The 27,937-nt window shown below is 42.4% G+C and overlaps 1 protein-coding gene and 2 long non-coding RNA genes across 4 annotated transcripts in view; 2 read left to right on the top strand and 1 right to left on the bottom strand.

Moving 5' to 3' along the window:
- Positions 1-5,548, top strand: part of LOC113897737 — a 33,672-nt gene extending 28,124 nt beyond the window's left edge. The window contains exons 4-7 of one of the 2 annotated variants that reach the window (XR_003512418.1): positions 1,075-1,148; positions 2,940-3,149; positions 3,795-3,962; positions 5,363-5,548. This is a non-coding gene — a long non-coding RNA (uncharacterized LOC113897737). The remainder of the gene's footprint in view (positions 1-1,074; positions 1,149-2,939; positions 3,150-3,794; positions 3,963-5,362) is intronic. The other variant, XR_003512417.1, reaches the window with a different exon arrangement.
- A 2,119-nt stretch (positions 5,549-7,667) lies between these two features.
- On the bottom strand, positions 7,668-16,684 carry LOC113897736. Its single transcript, XR_003512416.1, has 3 exons — positions 16,597-16,684; positions 16,253-16,337; positions 7,668-8,257 (listed from the first exon to the last, which is right to left on the bottom strand). It is a non-coding gene; the product is annotated as an uncharacterized LOC113897736 (long non-coding RNA).
- Positions 16,620-27,937, top strand: part of C5 (complement C5) — a 117,044-nt gene continuing 105,726 nt past the window's right edge. Inside the window, exons 1-3 of the mRNA XM_027550679.1 lie at positions 16,620-16,742; positions 23,640-23,832; positions 26,383-26,545. Coding sequence (XP_027406480.1) covers positions 16,678-16,742; positions 23,640-23,832; positions 26,383-26,545 — 421 coding nt within the window. The 5' untranslated portion in view covers positions 16,620-16,677. The remainder of the gene's footprint in view (positions 16,743-23,639; positions 23,833-26,382; positions 26,546-27,937) is intronic.

The following is a 27,937-nucleotide window of genomic DNA, read 5'->3' as shown; positions in this document are numbered from 1 at the left end:
GACATTGAGCTCTCCAAAAGTGGCCCCAAAGAATTAAATACTTCTCTGCATTCTCATTACAGTCTGTACATGCTAATATTGAAGCCCTTATTACCCTCTGTGATAACGTGCTTGTTTACCTATTTCTCTCCTTTTATTGAGTGAATTCCTTCAAGGCAGACCCTCTATTACTTATTCCCATACTCGGTCCTCGGACTGCACTATGCACATGATAGACACTTAGGAAATGTCCTTGGAAAAGATAACTAACCAATGGACTCTGGTGTTAGGAAAATTCCTTTTGTTTCAGCTCTTTTGTGTACTCTACTTTTCTTAGTAGGGGTCACTGAATGTAATTTAATTTTTATTTGCTAATTTACCACAGTCCTTTCAATGTATGGCAATGAAAACAAAAAGAGGGCCTATAGTCTAGGCTGAACCAGTTCACTCGGGCTGCTATACGAGCATACCACAGACTGTGGCTTACAGACAACAGAGATCCTCTTCTATCAGTCATGGAGCCTGGGAAGTCCAAGGTCAAGTTACCAGCAAATCCAGTGTCTGACGAGAGACTGCTTTCTGGTTCATGCACGGCTGTCTTTCATTCCAGCCCCTCATGGCAGAGGGACAAGGGAATTCCCAGGGGTCTTTTTTCTAAGGGCACTAATCTCATTCATGAGAGTTTTACCCTCATGACCTAATCACCTCCCAAAGACCACACCTCCAAGTAACAGCACTTAGGGAATTAAATTTCAATGTATGAATTTGGGGGTGGGCATTCAGTCTGTGGCAAACCATATGTATCTGCCTCATCTAAACAGTTTTGACCTACACACACAGCACTTTCAAGTGGCTCAACCTAATAGATATTCAGGTGGTTGGTCTGATATGTAAGAGGACCTTGTCAGCCTCTGTTCTTTTCTTACTTCATTCCCACCTGTCGCCACTGATTTAGCTTTGTCTGTGGTTTGCCTAAAGACCCCATATGGGAAAAGCACAAATATTCTAATTCATAGGAGAGCATGTTAAATTGATTCCAAGTTAATCAAGAATCACCTATGTTTGATGGCTTTGAAATATTTTATTTTCCATCAGGCATCAGCTAGAGTTGATACTACCTGATTTTCTAACTACCTGGGAAATTCAAGCTGTTGGTGTTTCAAATAAAGGTAAGCAGCTAGAGGGACACACTGAATCAGGGGGCAGTTTGTTCATCACGTTTGTTGTTTTATCAACAGTTCAACCAGGACTTTGGCAATGATATATTTTAGACTCTCATCCAAACCTAGAATAAAAGGAAATATCTATGTATGTGGACATACTTTGTTCATTTAAAGTTTTTACAGGCCAGCCATCATGTTGTGAGCAATGATTTCAAGTTCCAGCTTTCCTAAAATCTTTCTGATTTGCTGGGGGGTTGAGGTAGGGGATTAAAAACAAGTCTCATTACTGAGTTCTCCCCCAAGTTATGGGTAACAGTACACACCCATACCATTTGTAAAATTATTTTTAAAGAAAATTTATTTGATTTTTCACAAGTCAATATTTTCACCCAATAAATGGGTTCCATAATAATTAATGACTTTTTTGCTACATTGAAAAACAGGATTGGGACAGACTGTTAAAAAATATCTAGGCAACTGGGTAACCAGAACACCAACAGCAGCAACACAAGAGCAACAATCTGATAAAGTTAAGAGGATATTAAGTTCATCACTAAAAACAAAAAAGTGAGCACAGTACTGTACCACAAAGAAAAATAGCAAAGGCAGCTTGACAGGAAGTGACGTGAGTAGGGCTGAGGTGGCTGAGTTATGAAGACGATGAAGTGCACGGACATCTGGGCGAGCCGGGCCAGACTGAACCGAGAGGAAAATGTCATAGTGCTGTCTTTCTCATCTGTTTGCTGCATCCAGCTGGTTCATGTACTTTGTGTTCAGCTGCTCTTATGTGGTAGCAAAACCTTTAAAGTGCTAGGGGGAAAGTGCATACGAATCAGTGGGATACACTGCTCCCTTTCCCTTACCAGTCATTATGAGCGCAGCAACATTCAGTCCTCCAGCTACGTGTGGTGGGTGTGCTGTGTTGTGTTAAGTCGCTCAGTCACATCCAGCCCTTTGTGACACCATGGACTGTAGCCCAGCAGGCTCCTCTGTCCACGGGGATTTTCCAGGCAAGAATACTGCAGTGGGTTGCCGAGCCCTCCTCCAGCAGATCTTCCCAACCCTGGGATTGAACCGAGGTCCCCTGCATTGCAGACAGATTCTTTACCGTCAGAGACAGGAGGGAAGCCCGTATGTTGTGGGTATATGTTTCTACCATAGAGCCTCAATGTAAATTACTCCAGAGCTAATGGAAGTGACTCCATGTTCTTTTCTGCTTTCTTTGTTGTTTGTTTTTATAAGTTCATGAATATTGGTATAACTATAAACTCTGACTATATATTTGATGAGATTAAAAAAATAACCATTGTTTTTGAGGGTGGGGTTTTTAAAAAGGAAGTTATTGTTTTAGAGACATAAATAAATGGAAATGTTTATAAATAAAATAATATGCTGCTGCGATTTGCTTCAGAATAATTCAGGGAGTGCTAGATGAGGTGGGAATAGAGGGAAAAAAACACACCATGAGTTGATAATTACAGAAGCCGGGTAGTAGACCATTCTCTCTACTTTTTATATAGGCTTGAACTTTTCTGTAACAAAAAGTTTTTTTAACTTTACAGGTAATCATAATACTCTTCTGAAATCTTATATGTTTGTTTAGGTGTTTCAGACTAGAGGGAAGATTTTGCTTGTCCTGTTCACCACTTAACTGCTTTGGCCAGTATGCGGGCTGGCCCTTGGCAGACTCTCAATATATTAATTGATGAGGGGGGAAAAAAGTCACTAAGTAGAACTTTCAGGAAGAGAGAGAAAAAAGGAAACTCAATTCGTGTTTTTCTTCTCCTCCAAATAAAGAACATATAAGAATTTTAGAGAAGGGCAAGCACTCTGGGAGCGCCACGGCACACCTCTGTGCCCCGCCGCCCCTCGCAGGGCTGTACACGGCTGATGCACTGCGGTTGCAGGTGTACACAGATGATTTCCCGGCCAAAAACAACAGTGTTACGAGAGTCCATGAAAAGGGCCAATCTCCAGCACCAAAACTCCGGGAGCTTGAGTGAGTAGGTAAGTGTGGCAGGAGAACCAACGGCTGGGAAGCCTGATGGCGAAAGCCCCGCACGTGGCTCACTGCACCGAGTGCAGGCTGCCCCGCGCACCGGGGGTGGGGAGCGGGAGGGGAGACACGAAAGACTCGGACTGTGTGTGACTCACGTTCCACCACGGAAGCTCAGTGGAGGTTCTGGAGAGGGTCAGTTCGTATTTCTGTTGAGAAGGACGGGAGGCGAGAAACGTCTGCCTTCCGTAAATCGACAGCAACTCTAAGAGGCTGGCGGTTGCCGGTGGTGGGGATGGACTAGGCGTATGTGGAATGTCTGCTTACTGGGTGGGGAAATGTCTGCTTACTGGATGGGAAAATGTCTGCTTACTGGGTGGGAGGCTTTATTTCAAAGCAATGAAAATAGTTTGGAAGTAGATAAACGTGGAGGTTGCAGAGCATTGTCAGTGTACTAAATGTCACTGAATTGTTCACTGTGAAATGGTTAATTTTCTGTTAGTGAATTTCACCTCAGTACAGAAACTACAGAAACGCTAGTGTTGGAGCCAGGAGTGGAAGGCGGCCCCTCTGTAAAAATAGGAAGGTTGGCAGATAAAATCATCAGTGAGTTGATGGCATGGCTAAAACGAGAACCTTGGTCTTTTGATTTCCAGGACCGTGCTCTTTTTACTAAAAAAAAAGAGAAAGAAAAAAGGTTCCAAATGCTCTGGACCAACAAACTGGCCTTAAATTAATTGTGCTACGAATTGCAGTGCAGGGCAGGGGGCGTGTGATGGACTGGGAGACAGGCTGCCTTGTGTGCACTGCTATGAGTAAAACAGGTAACTGATGAGAGCCGCTTCGCAGCACGGGGAGCTCGGCTCAGCGCCGGGTGGCGGCCTCGATGGGAAGGAAGTCCAAAAAAGAGGGGATGTATGTGTATCACTGATTCGCTTTGCTGTACAGCAGAAACTAACACGTTTAAAAGCAACTATACTCCAATAAAAATTAATTAAACAATCTCAGTGTGTTAAAAATGAATATGTAATACAGGAATTAAAATCCCAAATTCTAGTCTAGAATGCTCACGTAGTTAACACCAGTTTGTTTTCTCAGAGCACCACTTACAGCCATTTTCTAAGCAAAACTTGCATGGGCCCCAAGCCCAAGCTCTGATAGAGCTGTTACTTTCCTGTGAATTATTTATCTCAAGTTTATCATAACACATTTAAAGTGATGCTTGTTTACCTAATGTCTGCCTCTCTCACTAATAATGTCTAACAGGGGACTTACTTAAGGTCAGATTCTGTCCTGAACTTTCTATCAGAACTAATCTATCTAATTCTTGCCACAGCCCTATGAAGCAGGTGGCTTATCTGTTCCCCCTTCATAGATAAGGAATCTGAGGCACAAAGTGATGAGGTAATTTGCCTGAGATCAAACAGCTAATAGAGTCAGGACCCAGCGCAGCCTGATTCCTGAGCCTACATTCTGACGCTGCCTGAGAGTGGTGACTGTGTTCACTTCCTCAGCACTGGGCACACACTACATATCTGTCGAATAAATGCATGATTTGGATTCTAGCTTAGCAATCTCTCATATTTGGCTGTGTGGTCCTGAGCAAGTCACTCGACCTCTCTGAATTCAACTTTTATTGTAGCCACCATGCTGAGAGTCATAAAAACCCAAATAAGTTTATGGATGTGAAAACAACTTGGACAAAAATGAATTTTTAAATACAAATGTAGAGGATGACAAAATAAATGTTTCATAAATTACGTTCTTCTAAATACTTCATCTGGAGAAGGCAATGGCACCCCACTCTAGTACTTCATCTAAAGGCTAATTTGTTTAGTGCATATTGGCAGAAATTTTCACTTTTTTCCTCTTAAAATCAAGGTCTTAAACTGAAATATTTAAGTATATTTCTTTATTAACTCTGCCTTCTGCTAGAAGGGAATTCTCTATATTTCCCAAAATAATAATCTTTCATAGATCTGAGCATCCCATCCTCAATATTCCTGAATAGCAAAGGCAAAAGATGAAAATGCTGTGTCAGAGACTGCTACTAACCAGCATTAATTCTTTCTTTGCTCCTTATTATCAAAACCTGAATTTTAGATAGCTGCATTGCTGCCCCGTTTCCCTTGGATTTGAGTACAGCCAAGTCCCAGGTCTCCAAGGAAATGTAAATTGTATGAGTCTCTCTCTCTTTTTTTATTGGCTTCTTTTTTTTTTATAGCCCTCAACTCAGAAACAATTGTTGGAGCTCCAGCAGCCAACTTGGATCACGAGGTAACATTGAGGATGGAAGCTAGCATGGTGGAACAAAATTTTAACAGCCCCTGCTTTTGATGGCATGTGGATCTGCCATTCCAGCCTTGGCTTTCTATTATGTGGGAAATAAATAATTGAGTATTTCACTTAAGCAATAGTTATTTTAGTTGTCTGTTATATATAGCAGCACCTAATTCTAATTAACATAAATTCATTTTTCTTCACCTTGTTTCCCCGTCATAATACTCATCACAGGTTGGTATAACTGCTTATTTGATGATCAATCTTCAGTGCTCGACCCAAGCTCCTTCTCTGGTTCCCCATGGCTACTTCACGCCTGGCTCAGTGTCTGGCACATTTTAGGCATTCAGTAAGCACTTGTGGAATGAAAGACTGTAGAAGCCCCTAAACCTCCACCTGGTACCTCTTTTCCCTTTCCTTCTTCCTTTAGAGCTCATCCCAGCTGCCAACCACTTCCGTCCGATTGAGCCACTGTTTATCTCTTCCCATCCCTAAAGCAAACCCAACCTCCCCTCTACACCATCCAAGCACCTCATCCCCCACCATCCCCTCCGTCTCCACGCAGCTCTCTTCTCCAAGCTAGGGATGGCTGGATGCACTCTGCCAGTTACGAGGATGGAGAAGCTGACTCGTAAAAGGAGGCAGGAGGGCTGGGGTGCCAACGCAGACCTTCTTGCCGAGCACACTTGACGCTAGATTCCACGTGGCCCTGGGGGTTTGAGTTCCTAGGGCGCTGAGGGAATTTTGAGAGGTAATTCCCTACCTAAATCAGGACCTTGCAGCTTCTTGAGGTGCCCCTTAGCCGTGGCCTAGGCCTGGGCTCCATGGGAGGGGCCCTCCTCACAGGGCAGAGTTCACCCTCAACCTTGCCCAACCCTCGTGGTCTCAGCCCCGGAGTCTGTCTCCAGGACCTGGTGCCGTAGCTGCTGAGACGAGGAAACCTGCCCAGGGAAGGGCAGAGGCTGCCGAGGTGTCCATCTCAACCTGCTTTGCCTCCTCCTCTGAAAGAGGAGAAAAAAGTTTTTAACAGCCCTCACCCCATATATATACCCTATGGTATATGTAACTTAATTCTAATATTTGGATAGCTGGCTCCTCCCTGGTCTGGTAAACTTAATACCCTATTCTATTTCTTTTTTTTTTACCTAGAGGTTTTTTTTTTTAACTATGGCAAAATATACATAACATAATGTTTACCATTTTAATTATGCACAAGTACACAACTCGATGGCATTCACATTCACAAAATGTTATGGAACCATCACCACCCTTTATACCCCAGACTTCCTCATCATCCACAACAAAAACCCTGACCTACAGACAGTGTCTCTCCCTCTTCGTCTGTTTCCTTATGGGGACTCTGCCTACACTTGACTCTTCTCTGGCCTCGGCCTTGTCGCTGATCCTACCTGTATGCCTGGCCTCCTGAGGAACACAGCCCAGGACTGCCCTAGCTCTTGTAACATCATTTCGTCGGACTCCTGATACTGGCTGCCTCTCTGCTCTTGTCCCTTTTGGAGAGGACCCTATAGATACCGCCTGCTAAAAGGAGTGCTCCCTAAGCATCAAGAGTTTAGGACATTGTCTGTCCCACCCTTGGGAGCTGACCTACCTTCAGGTCATAACCCTGACAATCTACATCCACTGTGAGTAATGAGACTGCTCTGTCTTTCTAACCACCATCTCCTTCCAAACACCACCTCATCCCTCTCCTCTGGATTTTAATCCCTTCACCCCTACTGTCCCAACCCTCATCCTAATTTTAGCTGTTCCGTTATCCTAGTCCTCAGTCCTTCTGTATCTTCGGAACTCCTCTAACCTTCCTGCAGGCAAGACCAGCAGTTCAGCGTTGCCTATTATGTAGCCTCCTAAACCTTTCTCATCGTCTTGGCGGTCTCTGTCACTCTGCCGGTGCCTGCCCTGTGTTGTTCGAGGAGGCCTCTGTGTGATGTGCTGAGACTTGCCCTTGGGGTCACATGTGAGTTCCTTCCTGGCTTAGCTGCTCCAGAACTGGCTCTGTGGGCCTGAAGCTTATGCAGCGGAGCAGGGCCTGGCACTCTGCAGGGCCCCACACTAAGTTTGGGGCTCTGTTGTTCCTGTCTTGAAATTATTAATAATTTTATCTTTTGAACTTGTTTTTTGTTGTTGTTTTGGTTTGGTTTCTTTTTCCTTGCCGCACACAGGCTTCTCTGGTTGTCATGCAGGGGCTTAGTTGCCATATACAGGAATCTAAGTTCCCCAATCAGGGATCAAGTCTCTGTCCCCTGCACTGGACGGCAGATTCTTAACCACTGGACCACCAGGGGTGTTTCTGAACTTGTGTTTTATAAGTAAAGTCTGACGGGACAACGGAGAATGCATTTGAGTTACCGAAGATGTGTGTGATACAGGTGCCCGTCACCGCTTGGACCCCCTTCCTGCGGAGCATCCATAGTGCTCAGTGGGCCCACAGTGTGCAGAGGTTTCATGAGACTCAAAGTGAGTGCACAGTGAGGAGTCATGTCTGTGATGCAGTCGGGGGGTGCTGACAGCCCCTGGAGGCCACATCTCCCACAGGAACCAGAACGCGGTTTGAATCCAGAAAGATGACAGTGGCATTCGAAGAAACGCAAATGGCTGAGGCGCTTCATCACAGTCTTTCTTGTTCTGTTGTTATTAGCCAAACACTTACATGAAATATGCTGACATAGAAGGACAGGGAAAGACGGGGTACTCAGTAGCTCCCCTTCCTTTCAGGCTCTTCTTGTTTATCAGGAAGCAAAGGCCTGGGTGTTGACAGAGTGCACACAGTCAGGAGGTAAACTGAGGCAGCTGAGGTGGTTTTGTGCGGCAGGTGCACCTGGCAAGGTAAGGGAGACACCACGGAAGAAAGGCTTTGTATTTTAAAACGTTTAATAGCACTATCCTTGCTTAATGGATAAGCAGCTCTACATTTTTTGCCTTGCCCTGGGGCCTTCCACTTTTACAGATGGCCTTGACTGCTCCTTTCTGTGTGATTCTGGGCAGCCCTGCCTTTCTTCCTTCTTGCCTTCCTGCCATTCTTTTAACCCTTTCTGAGCATCAGTTTCTTTATCTGTAAAATGAAATAATGCCAAACCATGCCAACCATTATCAAGAGACCTCTGCCGCTGCTCATTCTATTTATTTCTTATATAACTTCCATGGAGATATCCAGAAAACATTCTGAAGGGGTCTATGGATAAATGAGGGAAACGAAAATTATACAAAGTTGTGGGGGGGGGGGGGCAGACTAAACCTTTCCAAGTTATTGGGGGGGAATCCATCAAAAAGCTTTTTGATATTTGCCTTTTTCCTATTAATGGAGACTTTTGTATGTTTGCTGAAAGAAAGGAGTTGGTAAAGCAGGAGAGATACGATGCTAGAGAGAATGGACATATGAGCTCCTTAAATGTTTATATGACTTTTCATTGCTCAGGGATATCACCTTTAAGCATTCCCGTGAAGAATGCAGGGCAGGTGTTCTTATTTCCAGGAACTGTAGAGCCTAGCTCTCAGAAGAGACATAAAATGAGAAGCTAGAATTTACCTCGGAAAGATGTCACGGATTAGCTCTGACCCTCAGCTCTTGTTATTCCAGCCTTCTTGGGGTGCTATTAAGTTACTACCAGCAGAGGGCGCCTTTAAGCAGGCCTCTGAGCCCATAGTTAAGAACTGAAAGTGCACTTGGAAATAAAAGATTTTTTTCTTTTTAACTGAAGTATGACCAAACAGCAACAAGAATAGTTGATTTATAATATTGTGTTAATTTCAGGTGTACAGCATAGTGATTCAGTATTTTCGAAAATTTTACTCTATTTTAGGTTATTACCAGATAATGGGTATAATTCCTTGCACTAAATGGTATATCTTTGTTGCTTATTTATTTTATATATAGTAGTTTAGGCCCCGTATGGAAAGGAATTGGGGCCTCCTGCTCAGAGTCGAGAGAGTGAGCCACCGCACAGGGAAATCCTCCAGCCACAGCCAAGCCTTTCAGAGACCGCAGCCTCAGCTAACAGCTTGACTGCAAACTCAAGAGAGAACCTAAGCCAAAATTATCCAGCCAAGCCATTCCTGAATTCTTGCCCAATAAAACTGTGAAGATAATTGTTTACTTTAAGCCCCTAAATTTTGGGGTAATTGATAACATAGCAATAGTTAACTTGTCCTCTGTAACAGCTGTTTTTCTAAAGATGCAAGTCTCATGAAAGTGCCTGTATTCACCACCACCAATGGGCAATTGCTCAGTAGAAATGGCTTTGCTGCATAATTTTGTTTTGGGTTCATGTTTTCTCAAGAGTTCACAATCAAGTTGTAGCTGGGGCTGTGGTCACTGAAAGGCATGACTAGGGCCAGGGATTTGTCTCCACAGGGACTCACTTGCGTGAGGCAGGAGGCCTCAGTTCCTTTCCACATGGGCCTCTCCACAGGCTTCTTGAGTGTCTTTACTACATTGTGGCTGGCCTCCCCCAGAGCAGGCAGTCCCAGAGACAGCCAGGTGGGAAAGGCGACGTCTTCCATGACTCCTCTGAAGCCACACACCTCTACATTTGCTGTATGCTATTGGCCAGATGAGCCGACCCTGATTCAGAGCGGGAGGGGGTCACCCAAGGCCATGAATACCAGGGAGGCAGGGACACTGGGGCCATCCTGGAGACTGGCTACCACGTCTAGCCACTGGATGAGTGGATGAGTACCAGTGCATTACAGGCACTAGAATTAGATAAGAGAACTCATGTTGAACAAGAAGTATATTATCTGAAACAACTGTGTGACGGTGCAGCCAACAAGAGGTTAATGGCCTGAGCTTCATTCTTCACAAGGTCTAACATATAGAAAAATTAGCTTCAGTGAGGTTGTAAAACTGAGACACACATGGAGAGTGGGCACCTTCTTTTGTCTCTTTTCGTTTCCTCTGAAGAAACGTGCTTAACTGCATTCTATCACAAACAGAATGATTGATTTTCTCTTTGGGCCTTATTACTTTCCACTTCCTCTACATTCTGTCCTCAGAAATCCTCCCCTATTCTGTTACTGAGTTAGGAACCCGAGTGTTATTTCACTCCACCACTCTGGAGATGTACAAAAATAGTTTGAGCAACAGCTTTCTTCTTTATCTTTCTTCAGTTACCATTTGGGAACTTAAACACTAAATCATCCCCCCTTGGATTTAAACTTCCTCTGACATGGCTCATCTCGCTGCTCTTGATTCTTCCTTCTTAGCCTCTGCTACTAATCTCCCCGGTACGTCATCTGCCTGGCTGCCCCTCCAGCCAGTCTCCACCTGACGCCCTATGAGGGAGACCCGGAGCAGTGCTTCACTTAGGTCACATCTCTTCCCCACTCGTACTTTTGAACCCTCACCTAGAATGTACAGTGGTATCTAAATGAGAATCAAATGCGTGGAGTAGGCTCTGCTGCTGCTGCTAAGTCGCTCAGTCGTGTCTGACTCTGTGCGACCCCATGGACTGCAGCCTACCAGGCTCCTCCGTCCATGGGATTTTCCAGGCAGGAGTACTGGAGTGGGGTGCCATCGCCTTCTCCCAATGGAGTAGGCTACAAATCCTTAAAGAGTCTATAAAACAGAGACTCAATCCCAGACAAAAAAGTTGGTGTGTGTGCTAAGTCACTTCTGTCACGCCTCACTCTTTGCAACCCTATGGACCATGGCCCACCAGGCTCCTCTGTCCAGGGGATTCTCCAGGCAAGAATACTGGAGTGGGTTGCCATGCCCTCCTCCAGGGGATCTTCCAGATCCTATCGCCATCTGGGAAGCCCAGGTGGCTGAAGACCGGGTCAAAGAGAAAGACAGACTTCAGCAGGGCTTGCTGTCTCTCTTCTTTTCCCCACTGATCCCAACACAGTCAAATCCCCATCTCTGCAAGTTACGAGATGTGTTCCTTGAGGCGAATCACTGTGTTTCTCTGGGGAATCACTGTCTACTCATGGGTCAGCTGAGGTCACAGTACCTTTCAGAGTGGTTGTGAAGATTAGAAACAGTTTATGTAAGTTAATTATTACAACACCTGTGACATGGAGTTAATAATTGGTATCTATTGTGTTGTCATTTTTTGGATGATCTCTTTAAAGTTCAAAGCGTATTCTCCATGTCTGAATTTCATATAGCACCTGGTAAAATGCAGTGGAGTTTGTAGCCCTTCTTGAAATTGCAAATTAACATTTATAAGTTTTCTTCTTAATCACTAGACCTATTCCTGGGCAGTAAGAAAAACGCTTCAGCCAATATCTTTGATACAGAGACAGGAGGATCTTTCCAAGTGTAGATCTTTTACAGCTTATGAGATAAAAGGAAGAGGGTATATGTAATCTGCTAATGGCAATCAACGCCATAAACAAGAGGAAAAAATTCTAAATCTTCTAAAAAAGTTTCTGTTCTGTTGGGGACTTTTTGTGCTCTTTCACTCACTAAGTCAGAATGTCAGACTCTCAGGAAGTAGCAGTTATTTGGACTTCAAGAGTTCAGTCATCTAATCTCAGATCTTTACTTGACAGCAAATGAACAAACCAGAAAGGAAGTGGGGGCAAAATTCTGCTGGGCCCAATGATAAAGAGATTTTTCATCCTGATAGCCAGTTCTGACTGGCTGCTGTCAGAGGGTAGAACTGTATTTAAAGACAGATTGGTGTGATCCTATACACACACATATATATATATATTTTTAAAGTAGAAGATCATGACTGTATCTTACACTAGTAGTAAATAATAGAGACTATTTTCAGGTTCATGCTGTGTGCTAAGAGCTTTATACATATTTCATTCTCCCATCAGCACTATGGGGTTTTACTGTTTTGATTTTATAGATAAATCACATAGCTAATCAGACAGAGCCAGGGTTTGAATTCAAGCCTGCCTCACTGCAGGCCATACTTCTTTCTCAATGAAATATTTAAAATGTTTAGAAAAATACAGCGACTCACCTATACACCCGTAAAACTACCACTAAACTTTACTGAATTATTTGTAAGATATTGCCATACTGGCTTCAGAAGTTCCTTTAAAAGAAAAGGTAATAGATGCAGTGGAAGCATATACTTCTTTCCTACCACAAATTTCTCCTTCCCTTCACAGACATAACAACTATTCCGATTTAGTATTTACCTTTCACTTCCCAAGTGGCACTAGCAGTAAAGAACCCGCCTGCCAATGCAGGAGACTAAGAGACGCAGGTTCAATCCCCGGGTCGGGAAGATCCCTGGAAGAGGGCATGGCAACCCACTCCAGTATTCTTGCCTGGAGAATCCCATGGACAGAGGAGCCTGGAGGGCCACAGTCCATGGGGTCACAGAGAGTCAGACACGACTAAAGCAACTTAGCATACACGCATTTCACACATACGTGTATGTCATTGCATGCATGCATGCATGCTCAATTGCTCAGTCATATTCGACTCTTTGTGACCTTATGGACTGTAGCCCACCAGGCTCCTCTGTCCATGAAATTTTCCAAGCAAGAATACTGGAGTGGGTTTCCATTTCCTCCTCCAGGGGACCTTCTAGAATCAGGGGTTGAACTCACGTCTCCTGCGTTTCCTGCATTGGCAAGCAGATTCTTCACCACTGAGCCACCTGGAAAGCCCCTGTATGTTCTTATGTTTGTGTAAGTATAAATGTTATTATGCGTTTTGTGCCATCCCAGCCAACACTGCATCGCATGGTATGAATACACAGTCATACATTTATCATTGTTAACGTTGCTTTAGGCTGCTCCCAAGATTTTACTATTGCAAATAATAGTGCATTCCTATACTAGTGTTTGAGGCAAATGTGTGAAAGTTTTCTGGGATATAAACCAAGAGTGTTTATTTTCCTGTTACCCTCTAATAAAGTTTCCTGCAGGCTGGGGTGAATTCCTGATTCAATGTTGGGATATCAGAGTCTTGGATGTGGGATAGACGTACAAGATTGAGAAAAAAAAGGGGGTTTTAGAGGGTGTGATGTTGATAGCCCAGGTCACTTGAGAGAGGAATTTCACGACACAGCTAAGCAGTGAATCTTGGACTCAAGGAGAGAGATGCTGGTTTCTCCTTTGGCCTGATCAACTGAAAACTAATTTCAAGGTGGTTGTGGGGATTTATTAAGAGACTGGGGAAATAAGGAATGGGCCAAGTGAAACAGGAACACTTGGAAGAGTGTTTTTAAACCAAGTGTCCAGGGACCCTCGGGTTCCCATGGAGCCTCCTAGGGCCGTCTGGGAGTGCCCCTGAGCAGAGAGCAGGGCCATGCCTTCTACTCGCCTGGCGCACCTCCATTCTAACTAGTTCCCACATTGGACTTCCCTGTAAGACTCTTTTCAATAAACTTTTTGTAGCTAAATGTCTTTTCAAATTTGTTTAAATATTTTGGCAGGCAAGTAACCAATGAGAGGCATTTACTCATAAGGTTCCACAGCTAGCTGTGGTGTATACCCCAAGATTCCTCTCCTCACTGGTGTTTCGGGCAAGCACGTATGTGGATTCCGAGTGAGCTGCATCCTGCAGGGCCAGTAGCAGTGACCCGTATTTAACCCTCGTTTCTGAAAGTGAAAGTGAAGTCGCGAAGTCGTGTCCGACTCTTTGCGACCCCGTGGACTGTAGCCTACCAGGCTTCTCTGTCCATGGGATTCTCCAGTCAAGAGTACTGGAGTGGGTTGCCATGGAAGAGATACCTAAGTGAAGGTATAAATAGGTTAAGCATAATAGTAATAGTACTTGACTGACTGTTTACTACCCTGCTAGGAGCACTTTCATGTCATGGTGACTTCAGAGAATAAGTAATTCAGCTACTTGGCTGCAGTGAAGAAGAGGTGCATAGAGGCTGGAGAATCAAGCAAGACTCAGATTAAGAGAGGCCTTGTGAGCTAAGTGAGGTCATGTCGGGTCCATCTGAGGGTCAAATTGAGGTAGCATTAGCAGGAAGGTCAAGAGACCACCAAAGTTCCTGCCAGACCTGGTTTCTCCTCTTTAGAGATGGATTATCTGTACATAAAAAGGAAGCCCAGGTGGTGCAGTGGTGAAAAATCTGCCGGCCAGTGCAAGAGATGTGGGTTTGATCCCTGGGTCAGAAAGATCCCCTGAAGTGGAAAATGGCAACCCACTCCAGTATTCTTGCCAGGAAAATCCCAGGGACAGGGAAGCCTGGCGGGCTATAGTCACAGGGTCTCAACAAGTTGGACACGACTGAGCACCATCCACACATCTGTATAAAAACCAAGGACTCCTCCAGAGGTCAACATTTTAAAATGTAAAGAAGAATCCATCTTTGAGCCATGTTTGTAAGGCATATGAAAACATTTTAGTTGAAGGCAATTGGAAATCTGTAAGCAGTTGAATTCTAGTTCTATTGAGAACCTGTGAAATCCACTGTTTTTTAAATGTTTTCTACCAGAGAAACATGCCAATGGTAAGTGACTAATATCACTGATCAATATTGACTCCATAATACAAGCAAATAAATTTCCTTCACTTCAGATATATCTATGGTCATTTGAATGTTCTTGCTTTCTCCTGAAGATCTTTTCCCGAAAATGATGGCAAAAGTATTTTGTTTGTTTTAACTTGCCCCATCTTTCGCAACCCAGTTTAATTATTTTACAGATTTCCTTCTGAAACAAATAGGTCAGATAATGGTGGTGGTTTAGTCTCTTAAGTCGTGTCCGACTCTTGCAACCCCATGGCGTCTCCGTCCATGGGATTCTTCAGGCAAGAATACCAGAGTGGGTTGCCGTTTCCTTCTCCGAGGTCAGACACTAGTGGCAGGTCTTCGCCATTTCAGTGATCTATGTCAGAGACGCTGGTAGTGAACTTTGTGCATCAGATTCTCCTTTGTGCACCTTTTCCCAGTGAATTCAGTACAAAGTGTTGGTGAAATAGAACCTTATTAATTCAAAAGAAGGGTCACCAATGTGAACATAAAGCATATGAATTATAGAAAACTGTTTAGAGAAATCTGTTTCACTACTTTGAAATAGAGTACTTATTACATAGTAAGCTGGACATCAGTGCTAGTAGAAGGAAAGTAGTAAATAAAAACTTTCTAGCAAGCATCATAAGGCTTCCCGGTGGCTCAGACAGTAAAGAGTCGGCCTGCAATGTGGAAGACCCCGGTTTGATCCCTGGGTCAGGAAGTTCCCCTGGAGAAGGGAATTGCTACCCACTCCAGTTTTCTTGCCTGGAAAATTCCATGGACAGAGGAGCCTGGTGGACTACAGTCCATGGGGTCTCGAAGAGTCGGTCACGACTGAGCAACTAACACTTTCACTTTCCAGCGTCATAGAAATCTTAAAATTTTTTTTCTAAATTAAGTACAAGACTCATATCATAGGAAGCTTTGTTTTCTTTAAGCTCTTATATGAAAATGATTAAAACCTCATTGAAAAGTATAGCATAAGTTTATTTTTTAGAAAAGAAAGATATTCTGTGCCTGAATGAATGCAAATTTTGAATTTGTGGTGTCTGAATTAATAGATATTGAGGATATCCATTCCCTGCTAAAAACAAGTATTTGATTCATCATATATTTTGTAGAAAATGATACAGCATCCTCAGCAGAATATTTTCATTGCCAGTCACAATCTTTTCTCCACCTAACATTCAGCTTCTTTTCTAGACTGGGACAGATGGACAGGGAGGCCTGGCATGCTGCAGTCCATGGGCTCGCAAAGAGTCGGACATGACTGAGCAACTGAACTGACTGAACTGAACTGAACGGACCAAGGACTTATTCCTTTGCAGATCTGTCTTCTTCTGCCATTTCCAACGCCAATGACGCTACCATTCAAGTCTTCTCTAGAAAGATAGCTCACAAGCCCTTCTAAACCAGGCCCATTCTAAAATCACCTTCATGTGAAACTGAATCCCGGTGGGTCTCCATCAGAACGTCTCCAGAGGCATGCTCTCATGATAAAACTTTCAGAGCAATTGCCTGGTCAAGAGACAAAAGACAGTCAACTTACTGATTTTTAACTTTGAGGCATTCATTGCAGTCTAACTTTTATGTTAGACTCCTTTATTTGTATTAATCAAAATAAATTCTCTAGGTGTAAATCTGTATAAAATATCTTCCCATAAAAATCTTCTACTTTTATACCTGGGCATTAAAGAGTGTTTCCATTCCAATTTTACTTTTCCTGCTCAGAAGTCCCTCTTCTTGACATTAATAATTAACCAGTAAACCAACTTACCCAAGTTCTTCAATCTCGGTTTCTTTAAAAAGGAGAGTAACTTCAGGAAGGTCATATCGATGGTTTACCACTGCCTCCAGCATGGGCCTGTGGGGCATACTTTGTTTTTTAATCTTCCTGGGGAAAAGTTGGGGCCAGGAACAAACGTAAGTAAAAGAAACTACCTTCATTTTTCAGTGCATCTTATCAAGGCAATGAGTGAAAAATCAAATACAACAGACTGTGTGAATTTGTACATTACTTTCTACTTCTGGGAACACCAGTAGTCTCAGCTCTGAATAAGAAAATCATGCAGCATTTTGATTTGATGTGTGGCTAACAATGGGACAGTTTTACAGGTTGGTTTTGTGTGTGTGTGTGTTTTTTTAACTTTAAATTTTGTATAGGGGTATCGCCTATTAGCAATATTGGGCTCATTTCAGATGAACAGTGAAGGCACTCGGCCATATATATACATGTATCCATTCTCCCCCAAACACCCTTCTCATCCTGACTGCCACATAACTTTGAGCAGAATTCCACGAAGGAGTTTATTGGTTAACCATTTTAAATATAGCAGTGTGTATATGTCCATTGCTGCTGCTGCTGCTAAGTCACTTCAGTCGTGTCCGACTGTGTGCAACCCCATAGACGGCAGCCCACCAGGCTCCACCGTCCCTGGGATTCTCCAGGCAAGAACCCTGGAGTGAGTTTCCTTCTCCAATGCATGAAAGTGAAAAGTGAAAGTGAAGTCGCTCAGTCGTGTCTGACCCTCAGCAACCCCATGGACTGCAGCCTTCCAGGCTCCTCCGTCCATGGGATTTTCCAGGCAAGCGTACTGAAGTGGTGTGCCATTGCCTTCTCCGATATGTCCATTAGGGGATTGTTATTTATAAAACTTTACATGCGTGAGTGATCAAATTCTTCTTTTAAAAAAGCACAACTAAATTCAAGATTGCAAACTTTCTTGCATTCACTGCTTATTTCTATTTGATGTAGAATTTTCCTGTGTTTTCTGTGTACTCTACATAGTAAAGCAAGTGTTACTTGGGGGTCAATTCTAATACTATGGTTTGAAATGTATTGATGTAATTACTTCTAAATTTATGAGCGCATGCTTCACAAATTACACACGATAGTTTGTTGAAAATTATTATTGAAACAATTGTATTTAAAACTAGGTCTTAAAATATTGATCTCATATCTAGAAATAACATCTTAGTATTGAAAAGGAACTGGAGAGTATCTAATCAAACCTGTATCAAATGTAAGTATAAATCCAGACAGAGGCAGTAATTTGCCAAAGGTCACACCACTAAAACAAACAGAAGTAGAATCTGTATTAAGGACTCCTCTTTATTACTTCAGATTTTTTCCATTTTGTCATAAATGTACACACGTAAAATACACAATAAATATCAATGTGTACCTGAGATGTCATGAATTTCAGCACTCTCCCACCCCTAATCTCACATGGCCACCCCATTTCCTAGATTCTGTTATTCCATCTTAAAAGACAGCCAACTGAAGTTCAGAGAGATTGGATTAAATGGCTTCAGATTCGTGGTGGAACTAGGACTAGAACCTAGGTCTCATGATACTGAATTTTCAACTACACTGTACTGACCCTTAATAAGCACATTCTGTTTCTCTGAAAAAGTAACAGTATACTATACTGAACATGGGAGTCAGTAAATTTAATTGATTGATTCAGCTAAAACTTGTCGAGAACTTGGCACTGAGGATGTATTGGGTTGGCCGAAAATTTCGTTCGGCTTCTTGGGGGAAAGCCAAATGAACTTTTTGGCCAACCCAACAGTAGATGGTATAGAGCTTGCATTCAAGAAGGAGGGGAAAATGACTCAATGAACAAACCAGTGAATGAATGAATAAGGTCAGGTGGCTATTGGTACCAGGAAGAAAAAAATAAAAAGGACAATAAGAGGATAAAAAAATGATTGGGCACCATACGAAAGTGTAGACAGGGAACATTCTCTACAGAGGCGACACTCGAGCAGAGCTTGCAGGAAGTAACACAGCAAATCAGGCAAACATTTGGGGAAAGAACATTCCAGATAGAGGCCAAGCTATCATTTGTGCCTCTTTGCAAGTTCAGTGGCCATGTTCTCTACAACTATTGAAAGAAAATAAGAAAAATGCAAAGTACTTTATATGATAGATTGTGTTGGCATTACATCAGTAAGGATCAAAATACATATGAGTAGATGGTTGCAGAGCTATCTTTTAGGGACTTGTGAACATGAATTACATGAATTAGCTGAAAGTTCCTTGGACAGTAAGGAGGTCAAACCAGTCAATCTTAAGGGAGATCAACCCTGAATATTCCCTGGAAGGACTGATGCTGAAGCTGAAGCTAGAGTATGTTGGTTATCTGATGTGAACGGACGACTCACTGGAAAAGTCCCTGATGCTGGGAAAGATTGAGGGCAGAAGGAAAAGAGGGCATCAGAGGCTGAGATGGCTGGACGGCATCACCGACGCAATGAACATGAACTTGGGCAAACTCCAGGAAATGGTGAGGGACGGGGAGGCCTGGCGTACTGCAGTCCACGGGGCCACAGAGTCTGACACGACCGGGTGACTGAACAAGAACAACAGCAAACATGCATTATTCTCTAATTCACCACTACTACCACACAGACAATCAGAATGAAGACAATACTAAACTGAAAAATATAAAACTTCTAATGCTGCTGCTGCTAAGTCGCTTCAGTCGTGCCTGACTCCGTGTGACCCCATAGACGGCAGCCCACCAGGCTCCCCCGTCCCTGGGATTCTCCAGGCAAGAACACTGGAATGGGTTGCCATTTCCTTCTCCGATGCATGAAAGTGAAAGTGAATTCACCTAGTCGTGTCTGACTCTTAGCGACCCCACGGACTGCAGCCTACCAGGCTCCTCCATCCATGGGATTTTCCAGGCAAGAGTACTGGAGTGGGGTGCCATTGCTTTCTCTGAAAACTTATAATAACAACAATTTAAAAAATAACTTTTATTTCAGTTCAGTTCAGTTGCTCAGTCATGTCCAACTCTTTGGGACCCCATGGACTGCAGCATGCCAGGCCTCCCTGTCCATCACCTCCCGGAATTTACTCAAACTCATGTCCATTGAGTCAGTGATGCCATCCAACCATCTCATCCTCTGTCGTCCTCTTCTCTTCCTGTCTTCAATCTTTCCCAGCATCAGGGTCTTTTCAAATGAGTCAGTTCTTCACATCAGGTGGCCAAAGTATTGGAGTTTCAGCTTTAGCATCGTTCCTTCCAATGAATATTCAGGACTGATTTCCTTTAGGATGGACTGGTTTGATCTCCTTGCAGTCCAAAGGACTCTCAAGAGTCTTCTCCAACACCACAGTTCAAAACCATCAATTCTTTGGCGCTCAGCTTTCTTTATAGTCCAACTCTCATATCCATACCTGACTACTGGAAAAACCATAGCCTTGACTAGACGGACCTTTGTTTGCAAGATAACGTCTCTGCTTTTTAATATGCTGTCTAGGTTGGTCATAACTCTCCTCCCAAGGAGCAAGTGTCTTTTAATTTCATGGCTGCAGTCACCGTCGGCAGTGATTTTGGAGCCCCCAAAAATAAAGTCTGACACTGTTTCCACTGTTTCTCCATCCATTTGCCATGTCTTTCAGAATGTCCCACAGTTCACTGTTCCTTATTTATTTACTTCGGTTGTGCTGTGTCTGTGTTGCCTCGTGGCTTTTCTCCAGGTGTGGCAAGCAAGGGCCACTCTCTAGTTGTGGTGCTCAGGCTTCTCCTTGCCGTGGCTCCTCTTGCTGTAGAGCACGGGCTTTCAGGAACTCAGCCTTCAGTAGTCGTGGCTCTTGGGCTCCTGAGCGCGAGAGCACAGGCTCAATAGTTCTGGCACACAGGCTTAGCTGCTCTTTGGCATGTGGGATCTTCCCAGATCAAACCCACGTCTCCTGCATTGGCAGGCAGATTCTTTACCACTGAGCCACCAGGGAAGCCCAATGCCAAAATTAAAACAGCTTTCCCCCACCCCTGCCGACTAAACTTCTCTTGAAAAACTCTCGATAAATTCAATTTAGTCTAGCACTTGAAAGTGTTAGTTCAGGAAACAGGTTCCTCAGGTTCAGTTCCTAATTCTGTAATTTAATAGCTGTGTGATCTTGGGCAAGTTAACTACCAGCTTCCTCCTCTGTAAAAGCAGAGTAATAATAAGGTCTTTTTCATAGGATGGTCGTCACAGCACAGTGACGTATATACGTAAATAAATACATATGTGTGTGCATAGTGCTTAAAATAGTGCCTAGAACTGAGTGAGGTTTCAGTAAATGTATCTTAGTATCATCAAACCTGAACATTTCTTGTTTTCTGATGTTCCTGCATAAATACATGGGAAATTGAGAAGATGGTTGGAAAACTGGAGATTCTTTTACAATTTTTCTGTAAGTGGTTCCAAATTACTTGTCATGTAGAAGAATTACCAGGTGCTTTTAAAGTGTTTATTTGCTTCCAAATTAGTTTCATTGTTATTAGAGACTTGCTGATTTTGAAGCCTTTTGAAACGTCAGTGTTGTGCGCACATGTGTGCTACGTTGCTTCAGTCGTGTCCAACTCCCTGACCCCTCGGACTGCAGCCCACCAGGCTCCTCTGTCTGTGGGATTCTCCAGGCAAGAACACTGAGCGGGTCGCCATGCCCTTGTCCAAGGGATCTTCCCAGCTCAGAGATCAAACCCACGCCTCTTACGTCTCGTGCATTGGCAGGCGGGTTCTTTACCGCCAAGCCACTGGGGAAGCCCATAGTGTTGTGAGGAATCTGCAATAATTCTGCCCGCTGGCCTGTGCCCTCTAGCCCTAATCAGCTGCTTGAATTATTCAATCACCTTTTGGGTTGAAACACACTTCTTTTTCTATTAATAGCATAGGTAGCTCTCACTGTTCCAATTAGATACGTTTACAATATACAATTAATAACCTTGTTTATATTTGTAAGTTTTCTTTTAATAAAACTATGAAAATTCACCCATTTTAAGATTTCTATTTCAAAACCTTATATTGATTCACATCCATTCTTGATACATCACGTAAAATATAAAACTGAGGGAACAGCCCACCGTTTGCAAACATAGTTTATAACCTTGACCTCAGTTATGCACATAATAGAGTGAGGCCTGAACATGAAGACCTGCCTCGTCCACTTATAAGCTGTGTGACCTTGGTCCACTTAACCTCTGGTCACTTGTGAAATAGGAATAATAATGACATCTACGTCACTGGCCTGCTGTAAAGATTAGGAGTTGTACGTAAAGCCCTCATACAGCCTCTCATTTCTCACTTTTTGTTCTTATCATTATGTTGTATGACTGTTATCATATGTTCTGCAAGGACCTCCATTACTACTTCCATTTCTAAATGCATTTCCTGGCTCACTGTTATTCTGTTCATTTCTTCATCCACCCACTGCTGCTGCTGCTGCTGCTGCTGCTGCTGCTGCTAAGTCGCTTCAGTCGTGTCCGACTCTGTGTGACCCCACAGACGGCAGCCCACCAGGCTCCCCGTCCCTGGGATTCTCCAGGCAAGAACACTGGAGTGGGTTGCCATTTCCTTCTCCAATGCATGAAAGTGAGAAGTGAAAGTGAAGTCGCTCAGTCATGTCCGACTTTTAGCGACCCCATGGACTGCAGCCCACCAGGCTCCTCCGTTAATGGGATTTTTCCAGGCAAGAGTACTGGAGTGGGGTGCCATCGCCTTCTCGGATCCACCCACTAGAATAACATAATAGTTATAAGAGTATTTCCTTTCAACAATTCAGCAAACATTTATTGAGTACTAAGCATGCTTCCTCCTTGGAAGGAAAGTTATGACCAACCTAGATAGCATATTCAAAAGCAGAGACATTACTTTGCCAACAAAGGTCCGTCTAGTCAAGGCTATGGTTTTCCCAGTGGTCACGTATGGATGTGAGAGTTGGACTGTGAAGAAAGTGGAACGCTGAAGAATTGATGCTTTTGAACTGTGGTGTTGGATAAGACTCTTGAGAGTCCCTTGGACTGCAAGGAGATCCAACCAGTCCTGGGTGTTCTTTGGAGGGAATGATGCTGAAGCTGAAACTCCAGTACTTTGGCCACCTCATGCGAAGAGTTGACTCATTGGAAAAGACTCTGATGCTGGGAGGGATTTGGGGCAGGAGGAGAAGGGGATGACAGAGGATGAGATGGCTGGATGGCATCACCAACTCGATGGACACGAGTTTGAGTGAACTCCGGGAGTTGGTGATGGACAGGGAGGCCTGGTGTGCTTCGATTCATGGGGTCGCAAAGAGTCGGGCACGACTGAGCGACTGAACTGAACTGAAGTATGCTAGATGCTTTCAGATAGATATTCCTATTTCCTCCTTGGCACCCTGGTAAAGGTGACTGGCTTCTGCGCTGGCTCAGAGGTAAAGCGTCAGCCTGCCAGTGCAGGAGACGAGGGTTCAGTGCCTGGTTTGGGAAGATCCCTCAAAGTAGGAGATGGCAAAACCCACCCAGTATTCTTGCCTGGGAAATACCATGGACAGAGGAGCCTGGCGGGCTATAGTCTATGGGGCTGCAAAGAGTCAGACACCATTTAGTGGCTAAACAACAAAAGAGGTAATAATTAAGGTATATTATTTAACTCTTCAGAGAGGGTTAGTGATTTTACCATGGTCGCTCAGCCAGCAGATGGCAGAACTGGAATTCAATCTCTGGTACCTATGTTGCTTTTTTCTGCGTCGGGCAAAAATATTGAACCTATTTATCATTAAAAGTTTTCCTTTGCTATAGACGCTCAGGGAAGGTGTTATCACTACCTTTCTAGAGGTTAACAAAGTCACCAGCTCTATTTCTAAAGTCTTAATTCCAAGCTATTTTTTTCTTGGAAACTGTGCTGAAATGATTGTAGATAGCAAATAAATGTTAATTTAAAATATCATTTCAAGTTGAGAAAAAGTGCCCATTGTAATCTAATCTATCAAGTGAGATAAAAAGTCAGAAATATAACAAAAATGTCATATAAAAATACTTATCCTTCTCTTTCTTATTTCAACAGGTATGTCATTTCAGCACCAAAAGTATTCCATGTTGGAGCATATGAAAATGTTGTAATTCAAGCTTATGGATACACTGAAGAATTTGATGCAACAGTCTCAATCAAAAGCTTTCCCGACAAAAAAGTTACTTACTCTTCAGGCCATGTTACTTTATCTGCAGAAAATAAATTCCAAAATTCGGCTACCTTAACAGTATGTATTTATCCTTCAGTTTCTTTATACATACAGAATATTCTCAATAAAATGTGTATCCAGTTTGAATATTGATAACAGAGATTTCGTCATTTATACCAAACTACCGCTGTGTGATTCCTAGATGATGTCAGTCACTAATGATGATATGCGTGGAAAAGAAAATTCTAAATAGGAGAGTTGTATCTGCTTTTTAAGTAGTGTATGAAAACTTTAACATTCTTATTGGAAAATAAAGTCCTAATGTGAGCATATGGAGAAGGAGATGGCAACTCACTCCAGTATTCTCCTGGACAGAGGAGCCGAGGGGCTACAGTCTGTGCGGTTGCAAGGAGTCGGACAGGACTGAGAGACTAACACCAATGTGAACAGATTTGGAAATGAATGGAAAGTACTCGTTTACTGTGAAAATGACTAATGCAAAGAAACAGACTGATATGAACACGCATATTGATCTGTCATGCATTGCCTACAAAAATCCCTGGATGCTATTTGTTTAAACTCCAATATCCTACAATCAAAACTTCTAAAACTAATGAATTATTGATTACTAAAGTGAATAGCTCTTATGTATAACCATAGTTAATAGAAAGAACAACCTGTATCAAATAAATTTTCCTTCTATTGGGCTTCCCTGGCGGCTCAGACGGTAAAAGAATCTGCCTGCAGTGCAGGAGACTGAATTTCGATCCCCGGATCGGGAAGATCCCCTGGAGAAGGGAATGGTAACCCACTCAGGTATTCTTGCCTGGAGAATTTCATGGACAGAAGAGCCTGGCGGGCTACAATCCATGGGGTCAGAAAGAGTTGGACACAACTGAGGAATTAAGATATTGTTGTATAGTTTGGTTAGAGAATTGCTCGTAATTCATTTCTTATTAAGAACTCTGATAACTAAAAATAACTTTCATATTTACTGTTTCTTTATCCAAGTGAAAAATATTGTTTTAAATTCTGATATAAATTCAAAAATAAAGAACCAAAAAATCAAAGACTTCTAGACTTGGAAGGGCCTCTGAGGCTTATTAGACCAGTGTTTCTTTAACATGAGTTCTTTAAAAAGAGATTAAACTTTGAAATTTTATAAAGAGCTAAAAGTTAGAATTACGTTGATATTTACCATTTTGAGTTTATTTTATAAATGTTTAGATTTTATAGTTATACAAAAGTGATAAGCACAAGAATATTATGCTTTTAGGTCTGTACATATTTAACACTGTACTGAAAATATTTCTTTATTTTTATAAATAACAAAAAGTCAACACTTGAGAGTCCTCCAGAATATTTTATCCTTTAAAAGAGTTCTATATATTACTCAAATTTCAGAAACACTGATCTAAATAAATTCTAACCAAACGTAGGAATTCTTTGCTTCATGTCCTTGATGATAAGTGCTCTAACCTTTTAGCAAACAGGTCCACTTATTAGGTTTATGAGGAAATAAAATTCATTTCCCCAAAGAAGGCACTTTTATCTGCTGCCATTAGCCACAAACATGTGGCTGTTATCTTTAAATTTAAATCAATCAAATGTAACTAATATAAAAAATTCAGTTCATCACTCATACTAGTCATGTTTCTAGTGCTTAAATAGCTACAGATGGCCTGTACTGAGCAGCATAGTTTTAGGACATTCCCCTCACCACAGAAAACGCTATTGATCAGTGTTAACTTAAATGGCTAATTTGGAAAATAAATTAGGGTGGGGAAATCATAAAAACTGATGCATATCTTAAGCATTTAAATTTATCTCAACATTACAATATATCTTTATTTGCTAATCGTTTGATGTTGTGCCAAGGTCTTTCCTTGGGTCCACTTGCAGCAGCCAGCCTTATTCATAATGGGTCACACCTTTAACGAATCATCTGTTCTGCAGTTTCTATTTCCTTGAAGTAGAGAAAAAACTTAGGTACTCGCAAAGCAATCTGAGTGCAGAATCTTTATAGATTCTTACTGCTTTTCCAAACGTTTATAGTACTCTCGTATATCTAATTCACCATGGTTGGTTGTATTAATTAGCTTTTATCTCAAACTGGAAAGTGTACTGCTCAACCATGGGAACAGAGGATGTAAATATAATACAGTGTCCTGAACACCAGTCAGGATGTTGAAGAGAGGGAATGGAGAACACGGACTAACCCAGCAAAATGAAGAGGTTAAAGCTTGTTAGGAGAGCTGTGGTTCAGATGGTAAAGGATCTGCCCACAATGCAGGAGACCCAGCTTTGATCCCTGGGTCTATTCTTGCCTGGAGAATCCCATGGACAGAGGAGCCTGGTGGGCTACAGTCCGTGGGGTCACAAAGAGTCAGACACAACTGAGCAGCTAACACTTTCATAGTAGTAGTTTTAAAAATGTGTATAAAATTTGGGAAGCATAGAACCAAAAATTTTTAATTACTTAAAGCTGAATGTTGATTATGATGTTTGATACTGAAGGGCTTGGAGCAAAATTTATTTACTACTTTGGCTCCTATACTACTTTTTAAATAACATGTTTTATAACTTTGGAATTATTATATTCTTTGCCATCAACATTTTCTTTTACAGATACAACCCAAACAGTTGTCTGAAAGACAAAGCTCCGTTTCACATGTGTATCTGGAAGTTACATCAAAGCATTTTTCAAAAGCAAAAAAAATGCCAGTAACCTACGACAATGGATTCCTCTTCATTCACACAGACAAACCTGTGTACACCCCACACCAGTCAGGTAGAGTGTGAGACGCCTCTTTCTCTGGGGAGCAGTGGGACGGGCACTGACACCGTACTGTAGAGCTTTATCCTTCAAGCTGGAGCAACTGGATAATGGATGACGGCATTTGTTTAAACTGAACTCTGGATGTGGGGAAGAATCGTTTATTTTTAATGTTTGTTTTGCATTGGAGTCAAACTGGTTTACAAAGCTGTGTTAGCTTCAGGTGTATAGCCAAGTGATTCATCTGTACATATACATGTATCACATTATTTTCACCTTTAGGTTATTACAGACTGTTGAGCAGAGGTCCCTGGGCCATGCAATAGGTCCTCGCTGGTTATCTATCTAAATACAGCAGCATGAACACTGCCAAGCTCATTCTATGAGGCCACCAGCGCTGAGATGACAAAAGCAGACAGGGACACCACAAAATAAGATGACAGGCCAGTATCACTGTGAGCTTTAACGCTTGAGTTTAAGTGGAGACAGGCTTCCAACTTGATCAAAAGAGTCTCAATCCCCAGTGATTTCTACTTATAAATATAATTTTAATTTTAAATTCATATGGAAATTGTTAAATATATGGAATTTAGTTTTTAAATTTTAAATATAAATCTCAGATTCATATGGAAATCACAAAAGTCAACAAGTACATTATCTACCCTGTCAGTTGTTCCCACGTAGGAAAAAAGCTATTTAAGAATTATGAGATGTAGTGTTAGGTTTTATTATTAAACAAGCTATAAGAGGTAACTGCAAATATAATTTTGGCAATGTGAAAATAATTTGTTATAAAGTAGTGATCATAAAAACATTCTATTACTTTGCAGCTAATTCTCAAATTCAGAAAACAAATCAAAGCCTAGGGTATCAGATGATTCAGCAAAAAGTAAGTGAAGTCACATAAATAGATGGATATTAATTTTCTAAGGAGATCTACCTAAAGAAAGTTCCTATTAGAACACGGGTTTGTATTAGTGGTTTATCTGTTAGAGGGGGAAAGGACAGGGTAGCCCATCAAACCTCTGATTGGTGAGTGGCTGGATTTACTCCCAGTGAACGAAAAACAAAACACAGAAAAGTGTGAATGCTGCCCACATATGTTCACGTATCTGCAAAATCTTCAATTCCTCCATCACTCCCTGTTGCCAAAATTAACTTTTGAGCAAATCAGGATGGAATTATAAGAGTACATGGAAGGGGGAGGTTCCGGAGTTTCAATAATGGCATTATTGGTGAAGGAAAGAGGACGAGAGGCCAGACCAGCCAGTTTTGTTGAAAACCTTTCAGGTAGCACATGCTTGCTACATGTTGACTGATGCTGATGACAGAATGGAGTGGAATGGGCCTGCACCATTGCCTTTTCAGCAGGATCTCCTGTCATGACCAGCTCAGAAAGAAAAGGCC

The sequence above is a fragment of the Bos indicus x Bos taurus genome, chromosome 8, assembly GCF_003369695.1.
Source record: "Bos indicus x Bos taurus breed Angus x Brahman F1 hybrid chromosome 8, Bos_hybrid_MaternalHap_v2.0, whole genome shotgun sequence".
Lineage (NCBI taxonomy): Eukaryota > Metazoa > Chordata > Mammalia > Artiodactyla > Bovidae > Bos > Bos indicus x Bos taurus.
Note: the sequence above shows the minus strand (reverse complement) of the source record. Positions and strands in the feature narration are given on the sequence as shown.